This window comes from Plasmodium cynomolgi, chromosome 10 (assembly GCF_000321355.1).
Source record: "Plasmodium cynomolgi strain B DNA, chromosome 10, whole genome shotgun sequence".
Taxonomy (NCBI): Eukaryota; Apicomplexa; class Aconoidasida; order Haemosporida; family Plasmodiidae; genus Plasmodium; species Plasmodium cynomolgi.
This window is the reverse complement of record NC_020403.1, coordinates 1,345,470-1,365,377: the sequence shown is the minus strand read 5'-3', so window position 1 is coordinate 1,365,377 and position 19,908 is coordinate 1,345,470. Positions and strand designations below refer to the sequence as shown.

General features: G+C 38.0%; 7 protein-coding genes across 7 annotated transcripts in view; 3 read left to right on the top strand and 4 right to left on the bottom strand.

Moving 5' to 3' along the window:
* PCYB_104070 (hypothetical protein) overlaps nt 1–1,194 on the top strand; it is a gene marked incomplete at both ends in the record, with an annotated part of 1,418 nt that extends 224 nt beyond the window's left edge. The window contains one exon of the mRNA XM_004222956.1: nt 159–1,194. Within this exon, the coding sequence (XP_004223004.1) occupies nt 159–1,194 (1,036 nt within the window). The remainder of the gene's footprint in view (nt 1–158) is intronic.
* Nucleotides 1,195–2,526: 1,332 nt separating this feature from the next.
* On the bottom strand, nt 2,527–3,468 carry PCYB_104060 (hypothetical protein; the record flags this gene model as incomplete). Its single annotated transcript, XM_004222955.1, has 1 exon — nt 2,527–3,468. A coding segment is annotated over one exon (939 nt), but the record flags the coding sequence as incomplete, so codon positions are not given.
* Nucleotides 3,469–6,177: 2,709 nt separating this feature from the next.
* PCYB_104050 (merozoite surface protein 8) lies at nt 6,178–7,641 on the bottom strand (the record flags this gene model as incomplete). The annotated part of the gene is made up of 2 exons (XM_004222954.1): nt 6,178–6,507; nt 6,565–7,641. The coding sequence occupies 2 exons, from the start codon at nt 7,639–7,641 to the stop codon at nt 6,178–6,180; spliced, it is 1,407 nt and encodes a 468-aa protein (XP_004223002.1).
* Nucleotides 7,642–10,580: 2,939 nt separating this feature from the next.
* On the top strand, nt 10,581–12,086 carry PCYB_104040 (hypothetical protein; the record flags this gene model as incomplete). The annotated part of the gene is made up of 1 exon (XM_004222953.1): nt 10,581–12,086. The coding sequence occupies one exon, from the start codon at nt 10,581–10,583 to the stop codon at nt 12,084–12,086; it is 1,506 nt and encodes a 501-aa protein (XP_004223001.1).
* Nucleotides 12,087–13,528: 1,442 nt separating this feature from the next.
* Nucleotides 13,529–15,032, bottom strand: PCYB_104030 (hypothetical protein; the record flags this gene model as incomplete). Its single annotated transcript, XM_004222952.1, has 2 exons — nt 13,529–14,670; nt 14,783–15,032. Coding segments are annotated over 2 exons (1,392 nt in total), but the record flags the coding sequence as incomplete, so codon positions are not given.
* A 1,704-nt stretch (nt 15,033–16,736) lies between these two features.
* PCYB_104020 (hypothetical protein) lies at nt 16,737–17,965 on the bottom strand (the record flags this gene model as incomplete). The annotated part of the gene is made up of 3 exons (XM_004222951.1): nt 16,737–17,198; nt 17,222–17,286; nt 17,443–17,965. The coding sequence occupies 3 exons, from the start codon at nt 17,963–17,965 to the stop codon at nt 16,737–16,739; spliced, it is 1,050 nt and encodes a 349-aa protein (XP_004222999.1).
* A 1,051-nt stretch (nt 17,966–19,016) lies between these two features.
* Nucleotides 19,017–19,535, top strand: PCYB_104010 (hypothetical protein; the record flags this gene model as incomplete). Its single annotated transcript, XM_004222950.1, has 1 exon — nt 19,017–19,535. The coding sequence occupies one exon, from the start codon at nt 19,017–19,019 to the stop codon at nt 19,533–19,535; it is 519 nt and encodes a 172-aa protein (XP_004222998.1).
* Nucleotides 19,536–19,908: the final 373 nt, after the last annotated feature.

The following is a 19,908-nucleotide window of genomic DNA, read 5'->3' as shown; positions in this document are numbered from 1 at the left end:
TTTTTTTTTTTTTTACCACAATGTTTCTCCAACCACGAATTAGCATGTGTGTGTACTTTTCTGTGTACCCCCCCCATCCTTTTAGATGCCCAATTGCATACACAATGCATATTTTTATAATTTTTTTTTTTTCCCCCACTTCCTCTCTCTATATATAGATTACAATTTCAAAAGACCATACTTTGCGGAAAGGTGCACACGTTCGAAATTCTCAAACCATGAAGACGTTAAGGTAAAAAGTAGTAGCCTGTCCTACAGCACAAAGATGCAATTAAACCAATTTAAGATGCCAAAATTAAGAAGAAGCGAATACGAAAAGGCTAGTGAAAAGATAATCCACACAATAAATAGCTACTTAAAAGGGGATACAATGAACAGGGTGAACCCAATTGATAATCGCAACTATGCGTATGACGTGATGTGTAACGGTACCACCAGGGCAGGCGTGAACGCACGCAATTTCACCACTCAAACCGCAACAACACAGGGACGTGTAATCACTCAAGAAAATTCAACCAGTATTATGAGCTTACGGGGGAAGAACAAATATTTCCAAATTGAAGTGCGGAAAGGTGTGCAAACGGGGAAAAACCAGAACGATGGGAAAAGCTGCAAGGGAACTGGTAGTATTAGTGCAACCACCAGCGAAGCCACCGTAGAAAGCAGCACCGAAGGCAGCGCCGAAAGCGCCAACCCAAACGCGCACTGCGCACATCACAATGAAAACAGTAATGCAGCCAGCGCGAGGGAAAAAAGCACCACAATGGATCTACTCACCAGTCGAAACGCAGACAACATTAATAGTAGCGCAAAAAATGGGAAACTCTCAAAGGGAATTCTATCCCATTACACAAGTAGAATGTCACAAATAATTAACAACTTATTCGAAAAACACCTCTTATTAATGAACTGCCTAATAGCGGGTACGTTATATTTCATAGCGGACATAGCCTGTCAAATGATGGAATTACATAAAAAAGACAATGAATATGATTTTTTAAGAACGCTGAGAATGTCCACTATTGGGTTAACCCTTGAGGGGCCAATCATGACATGGTGGTATGGGAAAATTTTAGCAAATTTTATAAAGTCCAAACCAAAAACTTTTTTGTATAAATCCTTTATACCTACCTTGTTTGATAATTTTATTTTTGGACCTATCCACTTAACAATTTTTTTTTTTTATAATGGTATGTTAAAAAAATCAAAGGAAGTCAGAAATTATTGACAAAATTGTGAATACTGGGATGAAGGTTTTCTTCATTTCTTTGATGACATGGACACCATTAACTTTAATTAATTTTGTTTTTGTTCCGAGGATTTATCAAGCCACGGTGGTTTTTTTCGCAGACTTTTTTTGGGTCATCTTCCTCTCGTGGTGCGCCAACAAAAGTTGAGCAGGTGGTTGCAGGAGTCATATGAAACCATGCACAAACAACGGTGTAGCCAACGCGGAAGAGATAACAAAGCGCAAAAAGGAAAATTTTTACAAAAAAATGAAAAAAAAAGATTAACGTGTGAGTAACTCACATTTTAGTAGCGATTAAATGCGCATTTTTTTTCTCACTTATTTTATTTTACGAGAACGAGAGCTGTCCATTTTTAAGAACATTTCCCCCCAAAGAAGGAAAAAATAGCACTAAGAAAAAAATAACAGATTGGGATATGAAGGGAGACCCACGCGTTGTTCTTACCTTTGCCCTTTCCAGACATTTATAATGCAAGCACTTTCCAACAGGATATATATAAATGCACGTACGTATGTACGTATGTGTGTATTTTTATTATTTTTATTTTTATTTTTTGCGCGGTGTGCAAGGGGAAATGCGTCCTCCCCCCCGCGCAAGTTCAAATGGTGATCGGCCAAACATTTTGTTCCATTTCGCGCATCACATCTTTCGCCTCTTTTTAATTTTAACCACGCCTACCATAATTCAGTTATCTTACTCTTTGTATTACCTTCTAATTGATGTGATCATTTTCTTTTTACTTAATTTTTTATTAAATACCCCCTTCCCCAGTTCCCATTTTGAAATTACCCTTTTTTTTTTTTTTTTTAACCCATTTGTAACCCCTTTTTTTTTAACTTGGAAGAATATCACCCATTGTTTTAACGCGTATATCATTATGTTTTATAATATTTAAACTAATCGTAGCGATGTAAACATCGCAAAAGTTTTTTCAACAAATGAAATATCGAGGAAAGAATTGAAACTCAGAAAAGAAAAAGGGACAAAACAGCTCGTAGTAGCAATAGTAAGTAGACGGGGAAAACGAAAAAAAAAAAAAAAAATTAAGACGGATTGGCTTAAAAAAAGGAATTCTCACAGGGATAAACGGTTAACCCTCTTCCACTACGCACGCACGAGGAATGCTGAAAAGAGCTAGCGTCCACACGTAGGTGCAACTTATATTTATAACCTGGTATATTTTTCCTTTTTCTGAGGAGAGAAAGCTGGAGCGGGGTTACACTACTGGCCCCCCATGTCTTTCCGCTTCTTTCCTTGTTCGTGTAACACCACCTTTCAATCTGGGAATATATCAAATTTGTTGGCAGCCTGGTCAGTTTTTTTGCCAGCTTTTTTGTCAGCTTTTTTGTCAGCTTTTTTGTCAGCTTTTTTGCCAACTTTTTTGTCAGCCTTTTTTCCCTTTTGCGAGTCTATCACCTCACTTGTTTCAAACGTTAAACCGAAATCGCTGCCATGATTGTGACCGTTTCCCGGATCACTGGCGTCCTTGTTAGCGCCACTGCTTGGCTTACCCTGAGCATTCTGGTCATTGTTACGACTATCCCTGACATTTTTGGCACTCTTTTGGGGACCCAACTTCCGATCATCCTTCATGTTGACTTGGCGTTGCTTCAGCATGTGCTTTCTATCCTCCTCGAATATATCATACCTATTATCATTTGAAGAACTGCACCACGTTTCCACTTCAGTAATTTTCGAGGATGTTCGATCTTTCATTTTATTTTTTTTTTTGTTCAGAGAGTTATCTCCAGGGAAGGACGGCACATCAAAACGATTCCCATTATTGTCATCATTTATGTCTCTTAATGAGAAAGGGCTCATTTCTTTTTTCACATTTTTTTCCTTTTTCTTTTTGAAAGGATTATTTTTCTTCTTTTTCCTTTTTAATTTAATGTGCTTTTCTATAATGAGGAATTCCTCTACATCGGAGTTGTCAAGTTTTTTTATCTTCACTTTTTTTTCGTTTTCCAAAATGTCATAAAGCTCATCGATATACACCAATGAACTGTTGGCATGGAAATTGCTTTCATCGTTAAGTGCTAATGTGTTGTCGTTTTCTTTTAAAGGTTCTCTCTCTCGGTTAAAATTTCGTAAGTATAAATCATTGTAATAGTTCATGTTATTCCAACTTGAGTTATTATCGCTTACGAAATCGAAGCGATGGTTGAATTGGTCAGGTGGCGTTCTGTTTCGTCTGGTTTGTATGACTTTCTTGCAACTGTTCCCCATGATGAGGAAAAGGCAGCGAGGGACGGCAGCACCAACGATTGTTCCCCGACAAAGTGGCTAACTGCTACGTGGTTAGCGCAGGATAGTTAAAAAATGTGGACACTCCTCAAAAAGGTGTTTCAAAAAAAAAAAAATGATAGCACAAATGGGTAGACAAAAGGACGCTTAACGAGAAGGTTCACAAATTTGCAACCTTCGAGGGTCACCTCAACCTAGGCAATTGCGAAGGGGGAGCTTCTTCCTCCACGTCTTTTTCCTTTTATACCAGTTCTTCTTCCTTTCCTTTTATTTGCTCCCCTCCAACAAATTAAACGAAACGGCCGTCGAAAAAAAAAAAAAAAAAAACAACATGAACAAACGTCAAGCGGGGAATCCAAGAATGGAATAATTCCTATCCATTGCTACTCGAAACATTTCGCCCAAAAGTGTAAGACGTGCAAATACTTAATCTCGCGTGAAAACAGCTCATCTTTTTGTTTCCAAGACACAGGCGTGTCCTACTCTTCTACGCACGATGAACGCAAAATAAGAAAAGGAATGTAATTATTACAACAGAGGGTAAATGCCCATTTTAAGTACACGTATAAGTTTATATACGCACATGCACACATTTGCGCGCTCAACAGGTACTCATAAATGCGTATTTTTTTGAAGTAAAAAAAAATGTGCCGAGTAACACATAAACAGTTGGAAAAAAAAAAACAAAAAAGGGCTGCACAGTCTTCACATTTAATAAGAAGCAATTTTGTTCTGTTGTTTCACGTGAATGGAAGAAAAAAAAAATATATACACATATAAATATATATATATATATATATAACTCAAATAATGCTTTTAACGTACGCTATGTATGAAGCATTTTAAAAAAACTCAACCGCATTAAGGGAAAGAATGAAGTGAAATCATAAGACAGCATTGCAAATGTGTAACTTGCGAAGAGTCATTTTTAACCATCCCGATTTTAATGATGAAACGAAAAAAACGCACGAACGCGTTTAAGAGTGAGGATAAAATGACTATCACTTAAGAAGTGGAGAAAAAAAACGAAAATGAAACGAAAAAAAAAAAAAAGAAAAAACGAAAAAGGCAAATTTAACAAAACTCGTCAAACCAACCTTGATAAACTCTTACACATACACGCCACTTACATTTTCAGTCTGCATTTTTTTTTTTTTTTTTCCCTTGTTTCTCCCCCCTTTTCTACATTTGCCAGTTGATAAAAATAAGATTATGAAACTATTTATTTATTCTCAACTTGCTTCGCGCATTTGTCTTTTCGCGTCTTTTCCGCAGTACATCTTTGTCACATAAAAAAGAGATTACGCAAATCATGCACACTTATCTTAACTCAAACGCGAGTTGAGCAAATTTTTTAAGCCATTTGAAAAAAAAAAAAAAAAAATTCCTCAAACAACTCGCGTTCTTTACCTAAATTTAAAAAGAGTTAGGGCATTTTTCATAGGCTGCGCGGTGATGTACGTACTTCGCTTTTTTTCATTCCCCTAAAAGCAACTTTTTTACGTAAAAAAAAAAAAAAACTAAGAAAATTATCAAAGTTCCAAACGAAGTAAAATAGGGGAATATTTCCTTCTCCCACAGCACCCACTTTTGCGTTTGCTAAAGAATGTGCACATGTTAACTATTTTGCGCTTATATAGACAGCTGTGTGTACGCCATGCCAGTCCATTTTATCCCCTTCATCTCTCCTACTTTGTCACGTTTGAACATCGCCGCAGAATCTTCTCATTTTTTCCCCCATGCCGCTTCATTTGGAAGTTTTTCTCGTAATGTAAAAAAGTGTAATAGTAGCCAATTATGTGCTACAAAAATGTGGCAACAAACCTCCATGCAGTGTCAGACGGGTGCACCTTCACGTGAAGGAAGTTCACTTTGTAAAAAAAGTAAAAAATAAAAATAAGCAAACCGTTGACTGCACAATAATAGGCAAACCAATGACTGCAAAAAAATAGGTAAATCGTTGGACGCACAAAAATAGGCAAACAGTTGAACGCACAAAAATAGGCAAACCGTTGAACGCACTAAACTAAATCCGTCACGCGGCACGAGGGGACCCGATTAAACGTTCCAATCAGTCCTTTAAGCGCTCGGTCCTAAGAGACGAAGAAATCTCATTTCCTTGGAGCTATTTAGTGGTGCGTAAACAAAGTTAAATGGTGGTAAAATCTGTTAAGTTGGTAAAAATTGTGAAAACTTGCAAAAAGGGTAAACTATACAGAAGCTGCATGAAATTTTAAAGCAATATACGCATTTGGAAAAATGAAGTATAAAAAATCAATGAAGGAAAATATATAAACATCGAGAATCATTTATCACCACCTTTGTGCAGAAAGAAAGCGCTTACATGAGGTTTCATACACGCCCTAACAATAACAACTAGAGTCTACTATGGTAATGTAAACGCTTCAAAAAAATGCTTTAATTTAAAAAAAAAAAAAAAAAAAAGAAACGGATGGATGGATGAATGAATATATGAAAGAATGAATGGATGGCGCATTTTTGTGGAAAATGTCCAACGTCGGCACAATTTTATATCTATATGTACATTTCATGCAGGTGAAAAAAAAAAGAAAACTACACAGCTGCGCAGTTAAAAATGGATACACAAGGGAGTAGGAATATACAGCCTAGTGGACACACACAACTGCTAACCATCACAAGTGTGCCGCAAACTATCCGCCTAGAACAGGTACAGGCACAAAAGCAACAAAATCAGGAAAATGAAATTGTTGATGGAATTAAAAATGCTGTAGGAGCAGTATATTCCATCTCCTTCAAAGTTCTCCTTACACTCACACACAATTTTTTTGTCTATAAGAGTACACGTTGCGTTCACATCACAGCCACCGTTGTTGTTGCTACAGTCAAGGGTATCATCCCTAACGCAATTCATAACATTATCAATTTTGACGTCGCTAAATCCGGGTAGACATCTGCAGACCTCCTCTCCATCTATGACATAGCAATTGGAGTTTAATGGGCACTTTTTATGTTCACATACATTATTTTTCTGCAAGAAGTTAAGGGCGAATTGTTTCATGTTGGCACCTTTGTGTGTAGCTTGTACTGGGTATATCATCTTAGTCTTTCTGTCAATTTCGATTTTAAAAAATTTGGCGGAAGATTTCTTAAGTAAGTGAACTATGTCTTCCTTCATTTTGCAATTTAAGTTCATTCCTGATTGTGCAGATTTAACCATTTTGTCCAAAGATCCCGATTCCAATCTGAAATTCATGGACTCTATTATGTTCAAAAGTTCATCGATCAATTCCGATGTTTCGTGCATAATTATATAATTAATGAGTTCGAAATCGGCTAAATAATCATTTAAATCGAATGAATCATCTTTAATAAAATGTTCATTAATTTTCTCAAATAAATCTTCTATAAGACCTATCACAAAATCTTCAATACTCGTATTATTTTTTGCTAATCCTTTTTTAATTTTTTCCCTGGATTTACTTAATTTGGGGTCATCCACATTTGAGCATTTTTTAAAGAGGGCTGGTAAATTTTTATTGTATTTATTTTCACAAACTCGGGAAATTTTTTCTCTGAACAATAAAACATTTTTTAACATCTTCAAATCATATTCTCCAATGATTTTTCTTTTATTCGTTTCTCTATCATCTTCATCAACTAATTTGACACTGTACTTATCCAAAATGTTGTAATCTCCATCGAGCAGTCCTTGAACATTTTCCATTTCGTCAACAATTTTGAGGATTTTCTTCAAAGATGCTTCATCCATTTTATTTCCATCTTCATCATTTTGGTTGGCATTCGCATCAGATTTGCCGCTACCATTGTCAGCATTTTCTATGGAGTTCTTCTCATTTGAATCGCTGCCATTTTCCTTTTTCTTGTCATTTCGATTTTCTCCGTCATTTGCATCACCATCCTTTCGGGTTACATCCTTTCCATTCTTATTAAAAGTGTTATCATTATTGTTGTCGTTCACGTTATTGTTGTTTCCTCCAATGAACGGTGGCATATCGTTGTCATTTCCGTTGCCTTTATTTCCATTGTTGGCGTTTAACCCGTTGTGATTACTGTTGGGTGGGTTAACGTTTCCTTCAGCTACGCATGTATAGCTCAGCAATCCGAACAGGCAAAAAATTATTATTTGCGCGTTTTTCTTCATTGTTGCTTCAGTTTTGAAGATACAAGGCCACAACGTAATGGGTAAAATATAGTACCGATTTTTACTTTAGGGGTAAAAACTGCGAATTTTTTTTTTTTTGCTACTGTATTGTAGAATTCGCGGGGAAGCGAACGCAGCACGGTATATGTACAAACGTTTACATACAATAACAATGTACGGGGTACTCCACAAAAGGGCCAAATCAGCACAGGTTGGCTCCTCTGGGAAGTTTCAAAATGCGAAAAAGGTGAGGCTTAAAAAATAAAAACGTATACGTATGCAAAGTACATATATACTTATCTATATATGTGTACATATATATACGTAGTAGATGTAAAAATTAAGGATGACGTTCATTACAAAATCATGTAAAAAAAAAAAAATAATAAATGCTTAAATATTTTAATTACTTTTTATATTAAAAAAAAAAAAAAAAAATTCAAGAGAAAGGAAACGTTTAGTTTGTCATATCATTATTTATTTTTTTTGTAATAAATAAATAATTAATTGCCTCTTCTTCTCACTGTGAAGGAGGAATATGAGAATATTGGCGCCTGCAAAAATAAATCCACTTGCCGCTTGCGAAGCAAATGCAGAAGGGCTCAAGGCCATACCACGTAAAAAGTGCTTAAATAAATATTCATATACTTGTGGCGTGTTATCATATGATACATGTATTGCTATGTAGGAACGCCCCCTGCGCCTTTGTTTATGGGAATTTATGCTCATTCTCTTTTTTCTTTCGCATATTCTACTTGCTGCCCCGCATGCAATGCAAAAAAATATATTGATTCCAAATCTTCAGCGTGGTCACATGAACGCATATTTATCTGCTCATGTAATGCATTCATGACTAAACAATCCTTTCATGGGTACGCTAATATACATTACATAAACGGTACTGCACTGTTGGAAAGGCACGCTCGAGTTATTATTTTACACCCCTTGACATATATGTTCATTCCTGCCTTCTGCTCGTGCATCAAATATTTCGTGCAACGTCACCATGGGGGTTCCAAAAATGTGAAGGCAAGTCACAATGGCAAAAACCATTAATTTTTATCATTTTGCTTTTATCCCTGTTTTGTATGGTTTTCTCTACCCCTTTTATATATATTATTTTTTTTCCCTCTTTTTCTGAACAAGTTGGAGGCACGTTGCAATTTTATTATCATTTCCGCCCCTGATTCCTTAAAATGAAGGCGTGTCATGACTGTAAAGCGGAGGAAAGGGCAATAAAGTTAAGTGCTTAATTGTGAACGCGCTACAAAAACACGTACATCAACAAATGTGTTTTTTTTTTTTTTTCTTGATCGAATAACGTTGTATGCTCCTTTGTACCTTTTCAAAGTCGTAACTTTAATAACACTCTGAAAAGGAAGAAAAGGCAAAAAGTTGTTAAAAATGGTATATATTTACGAAAGAAAAAATGACTCATATTTTCCTTTTAAAATGTTACATAGTTGGGGTTAACCCAGAAAAAGATGTGTACAAATGACAGATGAACATTTTTAAAGCGTACGATGCTACCCTTTATCACAGCCCCATGACATTTACGAAATGATGGCAGCAATATGCATGTAACCACTGTAAGATTAATGACAGAGGGAGAAATACACATACATCAAGTGGTTCGTTTCTTCTCCTATTTTATCTCTTTTACGATAAAATTATAATTTTTTTTGTTTTTTTCTCCCCACAATGCGCAAGTTTTGTTCACGCCGCTTGGGTTAGGAATGACACATTAAAATGTCATTCTTGCATGGCAATAAGCCATATGTGGCTTTATTTATCCATCTGCTCGTGTAACATACATAGGGTTTTAGTGCCGTGAAAAGGGGACCAACTGATTCGCCCCTTTTCCTGCACTCTTACATCATAATGGAAATTCATCAAGTTGAAAGTGACCATTTTGTGTGATGCTATCGCAGCAGAGGGAAAATCACGAACCTCCTGGGCAGCACCGTACCTTTTTTTTTTTAACGCTGCAATGGTTCAACGGTTTAAACAAATCGTATTAGTACCCGTGCCTACCGCTTCTACGTACGCGCCCACAAACTTCCAGCCTCAGGGAACCTCATTCGGGGATACCCACAAGTATAATAACCGAAGTGCAAATGCCTTTACGGGAAGCTGTGTTAAGTATATAAGAGAAAAAGGGTGTAAATCACACCATCACCTTAACCCCAACCGCCCCTCTAAGCTACAAAATGTAGCACACTTCATTTTATACCCCTTCGGGAAATATATTTTTTCCCCCCAAAAATGCACAGCTCAAAGTTGGTAAAACATGGCGCAGTTTAAAGGCTACCATGTGATATAGACCGCATTTGTACGTTGACCCGATCCACGTACCCTGCGGGCGCGTTTAATTTCGGCTCACATGCATGTTCGAGTGGTACCTCTCAACGTGCCGCTGCTCCTTTGATTACCCGCTTGTGAAATTTTTAAAACGGTTGAAAGAAATTTGAAAATTTCCGTGCTCACGGTCCACATGGAAATGCACATATGGGTAGGGATATGTGCATGTTGGTAAGGATATGTGCAGCGCCAGTCCTGCTGAGACGGCTCCGCGTGTACGTTAAAGGGATACCCCTTTTTTTGCGCCAAGAATATGATTCCATTTATGCAGAGTAAGGTATGGCTCTTCCATTTGATCTTCCCTCGAATTGTTTGCAATTACGTTTTAATTTTTTTTAAGATAGTTCACCGGAAGGTGCAAAGAGGCGTAGGCTGACTTGCACGTGTGCACACCTTTAAAGGCACACCTGAGTTAGACGTAGATACCTTTGGAAGGTGAACATTGGATAATTGACTCGTGCAGTGTTCCTACCATGCGTGAGATTTTAACGCCCCATGCATTCTATGCTTATGCCCCACCCTGAGAATATTCAAAAAGGAAAAAAAAAAAAAAAAAAACTATTCTATATGCCAGGACAATGAAGCGCTTCTTTACGGCACTTTCCCTGCTGCTCATTTTGTTGGCGAAAAGAAGCAGATGCAGCCAAGGTTCTTTCCTAGATGGTGAATACCCAATTTTCATTAGCAACATACTGATAAACAATGTCTCATTTACGTTTCATAGAGATCGATATCATTACGAATTAGAAGCGAGTGAACATCTGACCGAAATTACCCTAAGTCCACTATTAAACATTTGGGAAAATTACATATATAAAAAGGTATCCCCAGAAGACGAACTCTTTTTTAATGAACACACATCGGAGTACTTAGATAATGAACAAAGTGTCGCCATGGAAGAGTTGTACCTAAAAACATATCACATTTATGTTAACAAGAAAAAGGTGTATTTGACTGATTTACCTTACAGGATCCACTTCTCAGGTGGGGGACAAAAGGAACTAGCCATTTGGTATGAAAGCCAAAAGACATATAAAATTAAAATAAAAAATAATAACGAACATTCCAATTTCTACCTAAACGATGTCAATCTAAGTAGTCATCCATCCTCTACAAGTTTATTACTTGACAAAGAATTCAAAAGTTACATTTATTTTTATAGTACCAATGTTGCTCACAATGTTGAAGGGCTAAACATTCAGGCGAGCTGCCGTAACAGTCAAATGTACATAAACAATAATTTACTTAAAAAAGACGCCTTTTTTTTTCCCTTGAATCAGAACACTTATAACAACGTTTTGGTGATAGAGTGTAGGCAGCAAAGGCTACTCGAAAAAGAGCAACTCGTCGGAAAAAAAAAAAATACCATTTCGGAAAATTTTATCAAACGGAAGTTTCAAGAAAGCGTACTGCATAGCAGACAAAAGGGGGAAAAAAAAAGTGGCTCCTTAGACCAAGTGATGGGGAACTACCACAAACTGGTTGGTAATCCAAGTTCGCTAAAAAAAGACGATAAAAATATATCTACGTATCAATCCGACTGGCGCAAAAGGTTAACGACCCTTATGGATGAGTCAAATTATAATCCGCTTGAAAAAAAAAAAAATATGATTAAAAAAATTTTCAGAAAATTCTACTTTTTTAATATCTATTATCATGTCCATATAGATGTTCCAAATTATATATACAACCTATCGGATGGAAATGTGTGCCCTTTTGATCCAAGAGAGGGTGTGCAGCCCATTGGGGAATACCTCTGCGGTAACTTTCACAAAAACATGTCCTTCTACGCAGATGTGAGTAACAAATTATTTTCCTTCATAAAGGTAGACAGCCAAAAAACGACACACAGATTTATTGACAAAGTTTTAAATGCACCTATACACCACTCAGAAAATGTATATCTCTTTCTAGAAACGTATTACGATAAGAAGGTCTTAAAAATTAAGTTTAAAAAGGGGACCTCCTTCTTTTCCTTTTTAATGCTGCTGATCCTAGCTCTGGTGGCTATTTTCGCATGTGTTTTGGCCCTCTTTTGGCGCAAAATTTGTCACTGTGCAAAGGGAAGGAATCACGCAGGCTGAAAAGTGTGGCTCCGCGGATCGTTTATGCCTTTTTCCAACTGCCAATCGGTATTTTATCGCACTTTTCGGCTACATTTATGCTGTGTACGTGCTGCATTTCTGTTACGAACACACGCCACGTTATCGAAAAAATGATGTGCTTTCCCTCGAAATTGTTCATTCTCTTCTTTAAACCTCCGAGCGAACTCCCCTCTGAGGAGTTAGGGGCCCTTTTCAAATGTGCCCAAAAAGCTCTGAAAAAGGGAAAGAAACATATGATACATGCTAATTAAGCATGTTACACATTACTCATCCGCAAGCGAGCAATCGGACGATGTGGTCACTCTTTCACGCTTTCCCACTTTACATTTATGCAATCGTGCAGCTTGTTAATCCTGTTCGCCAGACAAATTTTCTCCTTCTTCGTTTTTATGTCTTCACAAATGGAGTGTATAAAATATAGTGATTTTTCCACTTCCCGTTTCTGCGAAGAGGGAACAACCACGTCCACAAGTATGTGTCATGCGTCACTGCCCGGTTGGGTGTGCACGCAGGGAACGCCATCTACTCTACTGCATGTTTGTGTCTACATCTTAGCGCCCCTCCCCCAACGTCCATGCATCGGCATACTGTTGTTACACAAAAACTTATCACAGTTCGTGCTTACAAAAAGAACTTTTTTCCGTTCAACTTCCTCTAAATAGCTGTTTTTCTCATTTTTAATTTTTGCAATGATCTCCTTCTGGGCGTTTATGAGCACGTCGGCTGTCTGCAACCGGGGAATGGGCTCGCACACGGAGATCCGCATGAACGCACGTGCAGATGGACATGCAAATGGACGTGCAGATGGACGTGCAGATGGACGTGCAGATGCCACACTCGCGTGAGCACATCTGCAGCACTTCGCCAAGCTTGCGGATCTTATCCCGCGCAGACGACTCGCCTTACATATAACTTCTGCTCAGTGTCTAAAAAGGCCTTCAGAAAAAAATTTAACTTTTCATTTTTCTCGTCCTTGTCCTTTGTGCTCTGAGAGAGACGTCAAAAAGCGGGGCAGGCAGTTTACTAATTTTATGTCACATCAACTGTGTCATTTTTACTTTTGTGATCCAGTGTGCACAGCGCGTTCACCTCGTTATTTGCCAGTAGGTTGGTCATGCCACTCTCCTTGGAGTCAGCAAATTTTCCAATCGAATGTGAAGAAGAACCCCCGTCTTTCCTAATCGACTCATTCAATTTTTTAATTTTTTCTTTTAATAAATTATTTTCATTATACAGTTTTTTTATATAATTAGCATTTTTTACCATCTGCTCATTTGCATTATTTTCCTTCTGCTTGGTACTCTCCCTTTTTGATATTTTGCTCTTCAGATTTTCTATAACCTTTAGCTTATCCAAATGGTCGTTTTTGTACTTTGAGAGTTGATCCTCCAGCTCTGACACTGCTTTTTTTTTTTTCTTACCTCATTTTGTAACATCCGTATAGTGTTATCTCTTTCGCTTATCACATGTTTGCACTCGTCATTCTGTTTCATCAGATTGTGTAGCTCACTGATGTTGTCTCTCCCTTGTGCTGTGTTTTTCTTTCCTCTTTGATTCACTCTCACGTTAACAATTTTGCTCAAATTCAAGTAGTACACATTTTTATAGAATTCCCCATCGTGCGTCAACTCGTTGATGAAAAAGGTAAAATAAGTTTTCGTGTTTTCAAATATAAGTCTAATGAACAATTCGAAAAGATGCATGTGGAAGATGATGTCCTTTTTTTTATGCTTCCTAAATGGAGTTATTATCCCTATAGGTTCTGTTTCTTCCTTCGTGCCACGTTTCTCAGATAGATCGTCCTCTTTTGGGGCTCCATCCACAGGGGGGGTAGTAGTAGTAGTAGTGGCAGTACTCCCACGTTGGTGGCACACTTCTGTTGGACTTTCGCCAATTAGACTTCTTTGCCTATCCTCCGATGGGCTCTCACCCTGTATGCTTCCCAGCGTAATGTCGGCTCTCTTTACACCTCTCACCCCTTCGCTCTGACTCACAAAATGAACCATTTTCTTCTTCAATTTGAGGGCCCTCTGACACCCCTTCGCGTTATTAAAGGGAAACACAAAACTGGAGTAATCACTAACACCTCTCACCGATTTTAAAATCTTTTTATTGAACAAAAATAGCAAAGACTTTTCATTATTAATGTTGTGGAAAATTTTATCCTTCTGAATGTTGCAAAGGGGAAAATTAACTAAGTACACACACCTGTCCCGACCGTCCATTCTAATTTTGTATTTAAAAACAAAGCACACATTAGTGATTCCCTTCTTTGACCTACCAAAAATTTTTCTGCACTTCTTTATTATACGTTTAAGGCATATGGTTAAATGTTCGCCATTTTGTATAGGCCTTTTTATGGGCAATTCCTTGCAGCATTGGGGATTCCCAAAATTGGGGTTGTCAAAAGATTTTTTTATAAAACATCTGTGGCAAAAGGGGGGGATCTTCCTACCCCCTTTCTTTCCACTTGTGCGATTTTTACCCTCACTACATCTTTTTTTTAGCATATCGATTATTTTACAGTTTTTGTAAGCCCATGACGAAATTGATATTTTCATATCTGCAAGAGGAAAAAAATTTATGTATTGCCTTAAAGGGAGGGAGGAAAAAATAACCTTCATTTTTGTGAAGCGAATTTGTAAAAATAAATCCCTTTTTTTTTGCAGCTTCACCTTCTTCACTATTCGTGCTAACAATCCAATCGTATATATCCAAAATGAGTCCTTTTTTTTTTAAGCATTCCTCAAAATTGGCGCTTTGAATGTAGTCCTTCCGTCTTTTCTTCGCGTGATAACATGAGTCACGGCAACCTTTGTGCGATTCTTTCTTCTTCATCTTCTCCTTCTTTATTTCTCCCTCCGATGCTGTTACTTCGCTTTTTTCGCTAGTAACATCACTGGGCGTATCCTCGTTTTCCAACATATTTCCGCTGTCTACAAATGGTAACCTTTTGAGTTTTTTTTTCTTCTCTGCTTGGCATAAAGGCATTGCGATTTGCTCCTTTACGTGGAAACATGTGTACCCGCAATGACGACCAGCGCTGAATCGCAACGCCTATGAATTTGATTACCCCTTAGGTATCTCCTATACAGGTGTCCATAGAAAAACACATTTTTCTCCCTCTTCTTCGTGTCTACCCCTTAGAAAAATTAAAGCCGCACATTTCGAATGAAAAGTCACCGAGAGGGAAAAAAAAAAACGTACGCATGGTCCCATGCACATATAAAGGCATAGCTCCAAGAAAAAAATAGTAGACTAAAGGAGGAAGCTTAAAAAGAGCATTTTCTTGCATAATTGCAGTCCGTTCTGGAGGGTTACTCCAAAATACATCTGTATGCAGTGCGAGTGACGCACTTTTGTACACCTCCAGTTGGACACCTATTTATATGTACCAACGTGAACACCTTTTATCCACCATCACAAGTTAGTAGCCTTACCTGTATTTATGATCGTCGTATTCTGTCCATTTCTCACATTGCGGAGTATTCTGTTAAGAAGTTTTTTATAAGTACCCGAATTTTTAGCGCAACAACTTTTTCGACGCACATACTGGTGCGAACCATTTTGAGATGAATTTTCAGTCTTATGTTCGTCCGTAACTTCGCCACATTGAACAGTAGCTTCATCGAGCTGTCTTCTTTCAAGCTGCTCCCCATTCTTACCCCCTTTGCGCTTATCCCTGGTTTTATTTAGCATGTAACTTATGTTCCATTTTTTTTTTACTAAATTATTTTTCGTTTTACAGTTGTGCAAAACGTACTTGACTACTACCCCCCTTGTGAACTTCCTTTTTGTCGCGATAATTCTCTTTACGACATCTTTCTTAACCTTTGCTTCGTTTTCTGTTTTGCAAATGTATAAAAAAATGTCTATTTTGTGGCCCATCTTTTTTTTTTTCTATCCCCTTGGGTGCACTCTTCAAGGTTGTCTTTATTTGGTTAACTTGATCGAAGGGGGACGAAAATAAAATATATGGACCCTCCAAAAGGAGGGTTCAAAAAAGTAATAAAAAAAAGGTTACATAATTTTACTAAACAGTAGGAAATTTTGGACATAATGGGGTGAAGCTTCATAGAGTTAGCCTAGCCCTGTGCCATTTGGCTAGTCACGCACGAGGGAAATAAGCGCAAAAGGCGCCTTACGTGTACACATGTGTATATGCTCATATAATTATATGTTTTTTTTCCCCTGTGGTGACTAAAGCGCGTTATGCCTTCATTGCGGCACCGAAGAGACAAAACTCAAAACGAGGAAGAGGTCACAAACGGGGAAATAAACCAATTTCCTTTCCACAAATAAACACACGCGCATATGTATAAGTTCCTCTGTGCGCGCATTTTTTCCCCTTTTTGGAACTGCCCAAATGTACCTACGGCATTTTCCCCTCTGCACATCCCTTCTGATTTCTCCGCGCACAATTATTTTTCTCCCATTTATGTTCCAATTTTTCGGCCTACTTTGGACCCAAAAGTAGACAAATAAGTTATTTCAAAATGTTACGTGGATAATTTCATATAATGCTTAAAAGAGTTAGCAAAAGGGACAAAAAAAAAACTTTTAAAATATGACAAGTCAAAAAAAACGACTTGCGGATTACTCAGCTTAGTAGGGAGTAATGACTTCCCCTCATTTTATACCAAAAATTTCACCCATAAATAATCTCTGCTCATCATTATAGTCAGACAAAAAAGCGAGCACGTCATTTTTCTTTTTATCCACTATTTCTTTCAAACAAATATTCTTATTATGTAACGAAAAGACAAATTTGTAAAACTGCCCCGCGTCAAAATTGTCCAGCAAAAGTAACCCCCGTCTTTTGAGGCACTCAAAAAAATACTGGTTTTCAAAATTGTATTTGTAAAAAATGTAACACAGAGATGACAACGTGAATGTGTCTTCCACTCTGTTCAAATTTGATAAAATTTTCTGATAAAAAATGTCACATATTCTTGTGTCACTTAATTCTAAATTGTGGAAACAACTCAGGATGTTGTTCATGTCTCGTACATTCAGTTCGTACATAACATTTGGCAAGTAATTCATCATTTTTTTAAAAAAATCGTTATAATTATTTTTTTCAATCTCGCACTTAAAATGTTTAAAATGATCACAAAGGAAACTCCATTCATCTCTGGAATTTGTCCCTCAATATGTTTCACGCTTGACACGTAAACCCCTACAAGGCAGGAAGCGAAACAAAATTACGTAGCATAAAATTGAGTGAAATGAGGACGGACAATGGAGCAGCCGTTATACACACGCGCAAAGCCTACTTAGCATCACCAACATGGTAGGCACATTCGTCTACGCACTTCCTCCGCATGAAACTCACCTGTGTCCTTGTTGTACAAATGAAAAGACTGAAGAATTAGGGAAAAATCGTTAGGGCGAAGCAGGTGGAGACTTTTTTTAACCCGCATACTGTATATCTGCCAAAAGGACAATTTCTTCGCCATTTTGGGGTTCCTATCCTTGGAAGGGGCATTTTGTACAACATCTGCATTGCTGTACATTAAGTGATTATTATCCGCAGCACTGTCAGGGTCCCCTTCCATGTCATCCTCCAACTCTCTCGCCTTCTTCTCCTCACTACTTATATATCTTTTTATTTTCAAATTTGCATACCCCTCGTTCCTGTTATCTTCTGATGAGGAGATACCTTTTATAAGCTCCACTGCTGTGTCCCTTAACTTTTTAACGTCCCCAAAGAGTAAAACATTTTCATACTTATGATTTATTTTTTTTAAAACAAAATATTTATCCTTAAAAGCGCTGTCGCTACTTCCACTGTAAATTGGCATGCACAACCGTCTTCCGACTCCTCCACCCAGTCGCTGCCGACTGAACCAGATCATGCTTCTACAATGAAAGGGGAGATTTATGGAAAACTCTCAAAAGGGGTAAGTACACATGGGCGGTGAAGCACTTGGTGAACAGGTGATGGTATACTCAAGCCGCATAATTACATAATTCATATTTTAATCATTCCCCATTTTGCTTTAACACCTACATGCTTGCCCGTGTAGAGGTGCACATTCACTACTTCAGATGTGCCCACGTAATGTAAACCCCCGTTTTGCGTAATGGCTCATATACGTTTGGGGGGTCTCTTTCACCCCCAAAAGAGGAAAAACATTTTTATGATAGCATAAACGTGGAGAGCTTCTCCCCCTCGGCAGGTTTCACAGTTTGCCAATTCTCAGCGAAAGAGAAAAAATATATTCTTTATAGAAAGGTACATAAACGAAGTCTGGCGAAACATTTGAAGCGCCAAAAAGGAGGCGAAAAAGAAGGTGAGTATTTAGCGGTAACTAAAAGGGGTAAGCCATAATTGCACATGTGCGAATGTACATAGCACCCGTGCATTTTTTAATCACGCGACGCTGCTAAATTGTTGCACTCGCAAAAACGCAGCAGCAAAAGTTATGTACCAGAAGGAACAAATTAAGAGAAGGGAGAGATCTAACAATTGCGACGTGAGCCCAGTGAAATGATGAATATCTAAGCTGGTTGGCCAAACGGCGGGGGAAACGAGCAGATAAAACAAACACCGAAATGAACCCCAACTTTCACACCCCAGGGGTGAAGTAAACAGGCGCAAAAATGAGGCCACGCCTCCTCCCCAATTGCGCCAAAAATAAAGCGGAGAAGGCGAAGAAGGAGAAGAAAACGAAGAAAGATTCCTCTACGCTGCTAATTGCTAATCCTGATGAAAACGACGCAAAAGCACAAAATGACACAAACTGACTGGTAAAAGAACCCCAAAGCAATGCCCCCCAAAATAAACAAGCTATCACATAAATATAACCTAATTGAGCTCCCTGCCCATCCTTACACATGAACGAATTTCCCCCCCTATGTAGCGCAAAAAAAATAAAATAAAAAGCACATTGATGCGAAAGCAAAATGGAAAATGCGCCAAGCAGTAACCCCTATTCCATTTTGAACGTAGAACCAAATTGCAACATAGAAACTGCGAAGAGGCAATTTAAAAAGTTGGCTATAATTTACCACCCAGATAAGCTGAAGTATCACCTAAATAGGGAACGCAAGGGGGTGGAGGGGAATGCAGAAAATGGGACCAATGCAAGCATTGCTGTGGGAATTACCCCAATAAGTGAACAAAACGAAGGGGATAAAAAAGCGGACAAAAATACCGCCAAAAAAGACAATGTCGACTTCGTCACCCTGGTTTGGGCATATGAACAAATTTTGAGAGACATCCAACATGGCAGCAAATCCGAAAAGTACGAAAACGCCCTAAACATCAAAAAGGTGGACCTGCAATATATTAGCGAGGAAAATGCCTACATTTACTTTTGTCGGTGCGGGGACTTTTTTCTGTTCTCGGAAAATTTATATTGCGAGTATTACATTATCTATGCATGTCAGAGTTGTTCCTGCTCGGTTTATCTAACTCCCTAATACGTTCACACATACTAGAGGGCCCGTTATTTTATCTGAATAATATGAACACACTTAAATGGTGAAATGAAATCGCTTCGTCGAAAATGCGGAACATGAGGAGAAGAATGGCCCCAATGTTATCATAATTTGGAATTTCCTCCCGATTGATATATGCCCAAGAGGGGAATTATTTTATTTAACCCTTCAGCCCTTTTTTGTAGTTAGCCTTTGCTGCTCCGCACTGTTTACATGACGAAAGCTCAAAATAGCCAAAACGGGGACCAACCGATGCGCCCCCTTTTTTTAACCTTTTAACGATTCATCCTTGCTTGTTGCACCTAATGTGGCTAGTTTGACATGGTGGGGAGATTTTTAATTTCATCCTATCCAT